The sequence below is a fragment of the Megascapheus bottae genome, chromosome 27 (assembly GCF_031878675.1).
Source record: "Megascapheus bottae isolate mThoBot1 chromosome 27, mThoBot2.hap1, whole genome shotgun sequence".
Classification (NCBI taxonomy): domain Eukaryota; kingdom Metazoa; phylum Chordata; class Mammalia; order Rodentia; family Geomyidae; genus Megascapheus; species Megascapheus bottae.
Window position 1 is genome coordinate 9,207,280 of NC_143535.1, and position 11,241 is coordinate 9,218,520.

Here is an 11,241-nt window from a genome sequence, read left to right on the forward strand (position 1 = left end):
CTGGAGCAACCATTACAGTATATTTGACATAGTCTCTAAAAGAAGAAAATCGCCTGCAAAACCATCCACGCATCTACTCACTCATTCTGTAGACACAGAAAGAGATATTTTTATCCTTCTAAGTGAGCGAGTGGTGGGGTGGGTTCATCTTAAAGCAACACCTGGGCAATAAACTGCTACAGGTCAATGAAACCATGAAAAATAACATGCTTTCAGATGTCAGATCTATCCGAGCATGGTGGTCCACACCTGTAATCTGAACACTGAAGGAGCAGGAGAATGTCAAGTTTGAGTCCACCTGAAGCTGCACAGCAAATCCTAGCCAACCTCAGTATACAGGGGAATCTTGTTTCAAATACCCCTGAAGTTAAAAAAAGGGGGGGAGGGGATGGAGACGAATCAGGTCTACAAAATCTGACATATTTTTAAATTCTAGAAATAGACCTAATTGTCCTTTTTATCAAAGTCTGTATTTTAGAATCAGACACCCTACTGTGTAATGTTCTGTTTGTAATTTATTTGCTGAGTGATCTTTAAAAATAAGTAATTTAAACTTTCTTGCTCTTAATTTTCTTATCGGCAAAATGAAAGTGCCCTGCATGGTACTGATAGGAACTCAACGTGAAGACTCTTGATAATTAATAATAACCTTGCCATTCAGATAACCAATACAAAATCTACATACATCACATAAAATGCAAGTGACTATACCATGTGGAAATATAGTAACACACACACACACACACTGAACAGCACTCAGTCTGTGGTATGGTGCATACACTGTTATCTGCAGTCAGCGAGCTGTACAGGCTGGTCATGTGCAGTGCAATAACACAGCATTCCCACAGGCCCTCCCAACAGTACTCCCTCTAGTCCTTCCCAATGGCCCTCTGTCAGATCCAAGACTCACCAGAAATGTACACGTGCACTGCCCCAAGGGAGTCCTATCTCTAGTTGCCACTGAGCAAACGTGTACCATTAGCACACCCCAGAAAGTCATCAAGAGGGCTCAGTCTATTGAGAAATAAACATACTGTCTCCAGACTTAGTGGTCACCTGAACTTTATTTTTTGTAAGATTTAAGGTGAAACATTTCTCCCATTTATATGATACCAAGAAAAACATCCTTGAAAAGTGGGGTGACAGAGAATACAACAAAAATAGATCTCTTTTGCTTTCAGATAATCCTATGTCAAGAAATTTTGCTGGAAACAAAATCATGTTTAATTTACAGACAACAGACCCCAGGTGGCTTGCAGGAGGGCCAGGATACGCCCCAGGAAGGAGAGCATGCTTTGCATGAATGAATGCGAGGCCAGCATCCCTGCCCCAGCCACAAATATATCTTGATGACACAACAGATGTCATCAACATGACCGTTCTAACAAGTGTTTCAGTGGACAGGCACTCCAGAATACAAGGCCGAGGCCCAATTACCTTTCTGAAGATCCTCAGAGTAGGAAAAAACAAACAAAAAACAGTCTTCCGAAAGCAGTAACCCACCCCCCACACACTATTCTCCCTTATAGACTACAATGTTGTTGTCAGTTTCATACACTTTGACCTTATAAAGAGCTCCCTCAGGAAGTAATTTCTGGAGATTTTCCCAGATATACACAGCTACATTTTCTGTCGTGCTATAGAAAGAAAAGAAAAAAGTAAGTTCAAAGTGCAAGTCAAAAAAACAAAATAAATTTTTTTTGGTCTGTTGTGAGACTTGAATTCTGGGCCTGGGCCTTGTCCCTGAGCTCTTCAGCTCAAGGCTACTGCCCTACACCTTAAGCCATAGCCCCACTTCCTGTTTTCTAGTGGCTAACTGGAGAGTCTCACCAAATTTAGTGCCAGGGCTGACTTTGAACCGTGATCCTCAGATCTCAGCCTCCTGAGTAGCTAGGATTACAAGGCATGGGCCACCGCGCCCAGCTCAAAAAATCAAATTTCTTGTTGAATATTTATAGAGAACAAATTCCATGACTGGAAGGTACCATTAGACTAGAAATTTGGGAAGTCACCTGGCAATCAGGCGAAATGTTAACTGTATGTGTTTCCTGTCTACATGAGGCAAGAGAGATACCTACCTTACAGTGTCCGCAAAGTATGCCACGTCTAGGTCCAGGTTCTTGTGATCCAGGGGCTCCATGATGGCCTCCTGGGGCAGAACAGAGCGGCTCAGCATGCAAATCCCCTTCCCATCATGGAGCTGGAACCCCACACTGCTAAGTGCTCTATGTGGGACTAATAAAGCAATCCTACAAGGTTTAGAGCTGCAAAATTAAGGATGCCACAGCTACCTGTAATGCTGAGCTTGTCCTACTTAGTGAAAGTGAAGACATGAGAAAACAAAAAGCAGAGAGTCCTGGAGTTTTCCCCAAACACAGCCACTCTCATTCAGAACTCAGTTGAACACTTCCTGTGCTCTGTCCAACAGGACACTAGAAATGCCTTCTTCCTGTCCCCAGCACAGCAGTACTGTGGGACCACAAAGACAAAGTCTGTAAGAAACAGTGTTTATATATGTATACATGTGTGTATGTACTCATATATATGTATATACATTTATATACATATAAAATACTGTTTCTTATGGACTTTATTTTCATATATAGGACAAATATATATAAATATATGTACTATCTTTATCTAAGCTTATATAAATAGTATATATGTATATAAGTATGTATGATTTATATAATACATAATATACAATTTATATTATACCATATATAAACAGGAGGTATATATACTATATATGTATATTATCTATTTATAATTTGTATGTTATTAACATATAAATAATATACTTATATACATATATACTCTTTGTACAAATTTAAAGTATATATATTTATAAATATCTGTATTTATAAATCACAGTATGTAATGGCAACCTGCCAGAGACCACATATGAGAGGTCTCATACATGGTCTCCATGTTTTGTGTCTTACCTTTGTTACCTGTGTACATGTGTTTTATGTCCCCAATCTGCCTAAATTCTTTGAGCACAGTGATGTTTGTTCATTCATTCCTCATTCATTTATACAACCAACTATTTTAGAGTACACTCTTCTTTACCTCTTACAAAAAGCAAAGCATACATTTTGCAGCTATGTCTCATTCACTTCTGTGTTTCTAGGATTTAGCTGGAAAAAATGATACATGTAAGCCCATTTACTTAGTATATGCATAGTGGGAGTGTCAAGAAGGCACTGTTACCCGGGAGTTTGGCCTAATGGTAGAGTGCCTGCCTAGCATGCACAAAGACCCAGGTTCGATTCCTCGGTACCACATACATAGAAAAACCCAGAAGTGGTACTGTGACTCAAGTAAGAGAGCTCTAGCCTTGAGGAAAGCCCCATAACTGGCATAAATAAATAAATAAATAAAGTAAAATGCATTGTTGATAGTTCATTTTTAGGAAACAAAAGTCAAAGATCAGAATAGAACTCAGTTGCAGAGCTAAAAAAGCAGTGGGCAGCAGAGCCAATGGAACTGAAAAAGGTCCCTAGCTCTGCTGTGCCCTGAGGCAATTCAGGTTCTTGCTTAATCTCTGATAGCTCTCACAATGCAAGAACAGTTAGGTAACACAATAAGCTCTCATTAAATGCCTTCCAAGTGTTGTCTCTATAAGCCAGAGGTGTTCTTTTAAAAAAACAAAAAGACAGAGCTGGGCCCTGGTGGCTTCCATCTGTAATCCTAGCTACTCAGGAGTCTGAGATCTGAGGAACATAGTTCAGTTCAAAGCCAGCCCAGGTAGGTAAGTCTGTGAAACTCATCTCCGAATCAACAGGAAAGAAAACAGGAAGTGGTTCTGTGACTCAAGCGATAGAGTGCTAGCCTGGAGCAAAAGAGCCCAGGGACAGTGCCCAGGCCCTGAGTTCAAACATCATCACTGACAAACAAAATCTATATCCGAGGGTACAAGAAGTAGTCAGTGAAAAAATAAAGCTATGATTTGAAAGAACCAGGGATTTGTTGTATGCAGGACATGAGGATATTTCAGTGAGGACTATGAGGTATGCGTGGTGCAGGGCCCTCAAAGCTGTAACATACACAACTGAATTACTTCCTGCTAAGAACTCCCAAAACTAAGAGCAGTCCCTCCAACTACACCCCACCCCTACCCATAAAGCCATGTAACTTCAGGAAATATGACTACGCATGCAGGAGAGTGTCAGCAAAAATTACAAAGGAGACTGAACATAAATTCCCAAGGCAAGTAGGCGGGGGGGGGGGGTTCGAGGGGGTGTCACACCTCTAATCCTAGCTACTCAGTAGGCCAAGATCCAGAGGATCGAGGTTCAAAGCCAGCCTGGCCAGGAAAATCCATTAAACTCCATCTCCAATTGTTAGCCAGGGTGATGGTATGGCTCAAGTACAGACCAAGTAAATTGAGTGAGTATGAGACCCTGAGTTCAAACCCCAGCAGTGGTTAAAAAAATAAATAAAAAGGGGGGAGAAGACATCGTCCAAAAAGAAATGTACTCTTTATCTGACTTACATAATTGTGCCACTTTTATACATCATCTTTATAATAACAATTTAAAATAATTATTTTTTAAAAAGAAAAAAAAGAAAAAGCTGGGCATTGGTGGCTCATGCCTATAATCCTAGGTATCCTGATTATCTGAGGAAGAGAAAGAGAGGGAGAAGGAGATGGAGCGAGAGAAAGAGGAAAGAGGGAGAGGAAAAAGGGAGGGGGCAGGGGAGGGAGAGAGGAAAAGAGGAAGGAAGGAAGGAAGGAAGGAAGGAAGGAAGGAAGGAAGGAAGGAAGGAAGGAAGGAAGGAGAAAAAGAAGACCTGCTATGAAGCAGTATCACTATGGCATTACCTCCATGTATTTTTTGAGGTCAGTCAAGTTCATAACCATTCCTGTATCAGGATCAATCTAGAGAGAAAACAAGGATGAATATTGCTCTTTTACATTCCACGTATTTAAACTGTTGGCTGGCGATTATTAAAGGCTGCTCAGTGTGGAGATTGTGTCACTTCTGCCTGCACTACACTGAAGCCCCAAACACTCACCCAAGGCTCTTCTCCCCTCCACCCAGAGCACACTGCAGGCGAGGCTGGGAGAGGAGAGGCAGGGACAGCAGGCAGCTCAACACACACACATAGGCCAACAAGGAAGCAATGGAAACCAAACCACATACACACAGATTGCACCACAAGAGGGAGGGCCCAGCAATCTAGACAGAGCACACAAATGTCTTCAGCACAAGAGATGAAGGCATGGTTCAAGTGGTAGAGCACCAGTATGAGCAAGAGAGCCAAGCAAGTGTGAGGCCCCAAGTTCAAGACCCAATATAGAAAAAAAAAAAAAAATGTCAGCACGTACCTCTCCATATACTGTCACCACAACTACGGGAAAGAAAACAAAATACAAAAAAAAAAAAAAAGCTAGATTTTCAACCAATGTAACATTTTCATACAAATCAGCAATGTCAATTATTCATCAGATCTACGGCCCCCAAAGGTATATGTATATTTTCCCACAAAACATCTGTCCTTTAGTTGTAATCTTTTGTTCAACTAAAGCAAGACTCAACCAATACAGAGGAGCTTAGGAGGCCCTGTGGCTAGCAGATGAAGTCAGCCAAGGCCAAACAGGGTTTAAATCCTGCTTAGGACTTTCATGTGGTCAGCCATAACTGCTGTGCACTCTCCACCTCAAAAGGAGAGAATGTCCAGCTGGGAATGTGCCTTAGTTGTAGAGTGCTTGCCTAGCATGCACGACACCCTGAGTTCGATTCCTCAGTACTACATACCCAGAAAAAGGCAGAAGTGGCACTGTGGCTCAAGTGGTAGAGTGCTGACCTTGAGCAAAAGAAGCTTAGGGACAGAGCCCAGGCCCTGAGTTCAAGCCATAGGACTGGCAAAGAAAAAAAAAAAAAAAAACCACGGAATGTGAATTCAGAAGTCTAGTTACACAATAAACTGGCCAACTGTAGGCAGGCCCTTTCTAAGCAAGCCAAACTACTATTAGATTCTCATCTCTTTCCTTACAAGACTGCACCATTTTAGACTAATGCTTTGTAAAACAAGTGTTTCTGCAGAGCATTAAAATCTTGATCAGTACTTTAAAAAAATTAATGACTTTAAAAATGTTGTAGTTTTAGGTACTTCCTGAGTTTGAGAGGTATCGGAGAAAAAGGCAGAAGAAACCTGATCTTCTGACACTTGAACATTTGGAGGCTAGTGGGGTTTGAACTCAGGACCTCACACTTATTAAGCAGGGGCTCTGCCACTAGAGCCACTTTGCCAGCCTCAACTGTCCAGACTTTTGTAATGCTGTCATATACTATTTCCTGGTATACTGAGGTTTATGTAGCTGGTTTTTGAGGCATCAGCTCAGGAGTCTCTTCTCCTTGCATAAATTACTTACTTTCATTCAAGAGCTCTGAGCATCCACCCTGCCCATGAGGTTTCTCCCTCCCTCGCCATACCAACCCTGCCTAAGCGCCCTTAGCTGAAGAGCTGGAGGTCCGCCTGTCTCTGCTCACCTTTGTAATTGTGCCCGTGCCCATTTGGATTGTTGCATTTCCCATAGAGTTTCAGGTTTTCTTCGTCACTCAGTGACTTGCTAACAAATGAAAAAGCAAAGTCAGTCAGCCTGAGCCAAGATAGTTCAAATTCAGGCTCCTTCTCTATTCTCTACATTTTATTATTTGCTCTGATCTTTCCAAAGTATAATCACTCATCATTTCATCAGCTCAAGAAATCATTTGTAGTTCCTTACTTAACTGGACACCAGAAACCAGTGGACATGCTGTAATTATACTACTGTACCATATGATTTCGCATTAAAGAAAAAAAAAGCTTCAATTCAGGCCCTATGTTCCACAGCAAGATTCCAACTTATCTAATTATCCTTTTCAGTTTTCAATTCAACATTTACATTTACATTTACACATGCTGTGTAAAAGGTATGTATAGAATAAAGCCAGAGCCCAGACAGTGATAACACAACTTAAAATCACTTTCCTCCCAGAAAAGAACTGTATGACCTCCAATATCCTATTCACCAATGGATCCAGGTATATTCAAATCAGGTAAAAATGTAAAAATACATATCTTAGCTATAATTCCAAACAGAAAGCCATCTACTGAATGAATGTGTGTTGTCTGTACCCACCTAACTACCACACTGCCCAGTGTTTGTGCATTCTGACACAATCCCTTTAAGATCTGTATCCACTGCACATAGTCACACAGAACCACTTGTTTACAGGGCTTTTGAATAAAATTCTCTCACTGCACTCTTCACAAAACGGGTCACAAATATAACTGTAACCCCTCTATACAACACCCCGACAATAAAATACAACAACAAAATATGCGCCACATGGTAAACGTCCAGGAGAGGCAGAGGACAAATGTCACATATGTGCTGCTCTCCACACCCCCCCCCTCCCAGCATCCACATCACTTAGAAACAGAAAATAAACTCCTGTGCAGGAATGAAAGGGCCCTGTGGAATCCAAACAATTGCCCTTGTTTTGGTAGACAGCTAAGGGTGGACTCAGGGCTAGAGTTTTCTACCTTGACACCCCCAAAATCAACTCCAAAGGACTAGGGGTGTGGCTGAAGGGATACAGCTCCAGTCCAGCAATCACGAGGCCCAGAGTTCAAACCTCACTACTGCTTCCTCAAAAAAAAAAAGCAACACACACTTTTTCGGTGGAGCCAAGCAGTCTGAATGCACTGGGTGCAAATCCACGGGAGCTGCTGCTCGATTAGGAGACTACATCGGATTTCTCTTGCTGTTTGGCGGAGGGAGAACAGAGCGTGCAGGGCAATTACATTAAATACGGTAGTTCGTGCTCGGGTGGTATAGCTGTTTTACTGGGTGTAGAAGACGAAGCACCGGGTACTGCGTAAACAGGGGCGTGTGGCTGCTGAATTTCACTGAACCTCTGGAGAGGACCCTCGGCGGAACCTCAGAGAGATGCCCGGCCCGCCAGCCACGCTCGCACTCGGACGTCCCAAGCCCCCTAGCCAGGGACCCAGCACCGCGAACCGCCCCAGCCACAGGCCCCGCCCCTCACGTCAGCAACCTCCTGGCCCCGCCTCCGAGGGCGTTCCGTGCGCAGGTGCAGCCCCCCGCACCTGTGGACACTCCCCACCTAGGCACACCCGCCGTCCCGGGTGCCTGTGGGCACACCCTACCTGTGCAACCGGTGGCTGGCACTGAAGGACACCAGGCGGGATACCCGCGCTCGGCGGCGACCTGCGCTCATCGTTTCCAGACCACGCTGGCTGGCGACCAACCCTGCTCCCTCCTCCCGCGCTCCCACCCGGAGCCGGTGGGCGGGGCCTCCCCGCGGCTGCGCGGTGAGGGCTCCCTCCGGAAGCTCCCGTAGGGCGTCCGGGCTGGGTGCTCAGACCTTGGACCTGGGGATTTGAGGCCAGGCCTAAGGGGCACGTTCTGTTTGCTTGAGGGGTCCTTTTGAGCTTCCCTCCCGCCCTTGCAGAAAGCCTTGGGTTCCAGTGCTGGGGGCCACTGTCAGAGCCACAGTCTATTGACAAAAATAATTTTTTTTTTAAAAAAAAAAAAAAGCCCTGTGCGGCAGCTCCCGCCTGTAATCCTGGCTACTCAGCGGGCTGAGATCTGAGCATGGCTGGTCAAAGCCAGCCCAGGCACTAAAGTCCGAGAGGCAAGATGCTGCCTCAAAGAACACTGGGCACAAGGTATTCAAATGTACACATATTGCCAAAGGAACCCCCCAAACCAGTACCTTTGAGTCCTTACTCACTCGTGAAGTAAATGTTTACTTAGCACCTAGGTGGCAGTCATACAATCATCGTGGAAATAGTGAATAAAGTGTTTATGACTAAGTCAAACAGAAATAATGTAATGCACGTAAAGCCACCTCATTGTGCTCTGATAGTAAAAGAAGGCCTCCAGAAAGAAAACACATTTTGAGCTGTCCTCCTGATGTGGAAGTCAAGAATCACAAAAAACAGGTGGAGAGGTGCCATCCATCTTGGGCACACTGGCAAGTTCTTGGCTACCCCAGGAGCGGGATGGCCTTATGCTAGAAACACTGTTCAGAAACTGCTTTTTTTTTGGGGGGGGGGCCAGTCCTAGAGCTTGAACTCAGGGCCTAAGCACTGTCCTTGGGCTTTTCTCAAAGCTAGACCTCTACCACATGAGCCATAGCAGCACCACCTCCAGTTTTTTCGATGTATGTGATTCAGAGGAATCAGACCTGGGTCTTCATGCATGCTAGGCAAGCACTCTACCACCAGGCCAAACTCCTGGCAAAGAAACCAAATTCTTATGGGCCATGAGAGTCACTCTACGATAACAGAAAGGCCCCACCCTTGGATCTCTGGCCTGGTCCCTCACATTCAGAAGCACAAACCAGCCTGGTTTACTGAGGGAAGATCCCAATGTGTGACAGTCCCAAAGATGATGGTGGCATACTATCATGATTTGTTCTGAAGCTGTGTTCACCCAACAAAACTGAGTCCAAACTTCCCGTTTCAAGAAGTCCTGGTCATCTAAGTCAAGGTCCACTCCTTTTGTTTGCCCCTGGTAAGGCAACCCAGGGCTGGCCATCTCACCTTCCTCTTCCCTCACTGGTGCCCCATGTACTCCCTTTCTCTGAGTCTCTTGACACTGGCCAGTAATAAGAGCTGGGCTTAGGGAGAGAAGAGGCCTACCTGTGCTTGGAGTCATGATTATATGCTTACTCAATCTTACAAAATTTTAGCGAGGTGTTGGTGGCTCATACCTATAATCTTAACTACTCAGGAGGCTGAACTCCGAAGATTTTGGTTCAAATCTAGCCCCAGCAGGAAAGCCCTTGAGACTCTTTATTTCCAATTAACCACCAGAAAACCAGAAGTGGAACTGGAGCTCAAAGTGGTGGAACACTAGCTTTGAGAAAAAGAGCTCAAGAACAGTGCCCAGGCCCCAAGTTCAAGTCCAAGAACCCACCAAAAAATAAAAATAATTGTTTAAAAAACTTACAAAATTTTCCTGCATTTTCTTACTAGACATTGTTTCTAGATTATAAGTGCTATTGAGCCTTCTGGGATTTTTTTTTGTCTTCTTTAAGAATATTACAGCAGTGGCTCATGCCTGTAATCCTAGCTACTCAGGAGGCTGAGATCTGAGGATCAAGGTTCAAAGCTAGCCCAGGCACAAAAGGACTTATCTCCAATTAACCCCTAGAAAATGGGAAGTGAGGCTTGGCCCAGCGGTAGGGAAGTAGACTTGAGCTGAAGAGCTCAGGGACAGTGTCCAGGCCAAATTCAAGTCCCATGACTCTCCCCCAAGGAATCCTTGAATCAAGTCATATAATTATCCAGCTAACCTCTGCATATTAGAACTTCATTCCCTGTATACATAGGGAGTAAAAGTTTATAGACAGTTCAACAGGCCATCAGACTCCTGTGTTTCCCAGAAGCCAGGGTTTCCCAGTGAGCACCCACATTTTGCCTAGCAGGCACAAGGAAGGCCTTTTGTTAGATGGATCATCTCACTGTTTCCCATCTCTGAGCACTGAGCTCCCATCTCTGCTATATTTCTTCTGCTCAGTTCTTTCTGCTATTGTGTACCTCTGTCCAGTTGTTCATGTCTCAAACCCATACATAGACTTAGTCCTTTTGCTTTACTGCCACTACATGAATCTACACACACACACACACACACACACACACACACACACACACACACACTTACATGTGAACACTTCATGCAGGGTCTACAGCTTGTAGAGTCTGAAATAAGTTTGAAGGAAAATTAAAGAGGAAACTAGCAATCTAGGCCTATATAGAAAAACCTACCCATGATTCACAAGTGCCCCCAAACTGCATATTTCAGAAGACTTCAACAACAGTCAACAGGCATAAGAAGCCTGAACAGTTTACCGATCTAAATTGGAGGTAAGCATGTGTGTGTGTGTGTGTGTGTGTGTGTGTGTGTGTGTGTGTGTGTGTGTACTAGGGCTTGAACTCAGGGCCTTACACTTTGAATTGTTTGCATTCTCAAGACTGTCATATTACCACTTGAGCCACACCTCCACTTCTGGCTTTTTGTTGGTTACGTGAAGATAGACTCTCTGGAATTTATCTTCCTAGACTGGCTTCAAACCAGGATCCTCAGATATTAGCCACCTGAGTAGCTCACATTACAAGTGTGAGCGTCTGGTGGAAGAAAGGAGGGTGTTGGCAAGGCTGGTTTACTTGGGTGCTCAAGGGTGTTAGTAAAACCTGGTGAGGGTTAGAATGTGG

General features: G+C 44.1%; 1 protein-coding gene across 3 annotated transcripts; it reads right to left on the minus strand.

The window, feature by feature from the left end:
- Positions 1–1,045: 1,045 nt before the first annotated feature.
- Pts (6-pyruvoyltetrahydropterin synthase) lies at positions 1,046–8,306 on the minus strand. 3 transcript variants are annotated; one of them, XM_090319506.1, is made up of 6 exons: positions 8,167–8,306; positions 6,501–6,580; positions 5,336–5,358; positions 4,829–4,885; positions 2,079–2,149; positions 1,046–1,637 (listed from the first exon to the last, which is right to left on the minus strand). In XM_090319506.1, exons 1-6 carry the CDS (start codon positions 8,235–8,237, stop codon positions 1,514–1,516), a joined length of 426 nt encoding a protein of 141 aa, XP_090175632.1. In that variant the 5' UTR covers positions 8,238–8,306; the 3' UTR covers positions 1,046–1,513. The 3 variants fall into 3 exon arrangements, with proteins under 3 accessions (XP_090175632.1, XP_090175633.1, XP_090175634.1); XM_090319507.1 differs by lacking the exon at positions 8,167–8,306 and adding an exon at positions 7,865–7,915; XM_090319508.1 differs by lacking the exons at positions 5,336–5,358; positions 6,501–6,580; positions 8,167–8,306 and adding an exon at positions 5,023–5,042.
- Positions 8,307–11,241: the final 2,935 nt, after the last annotated feature.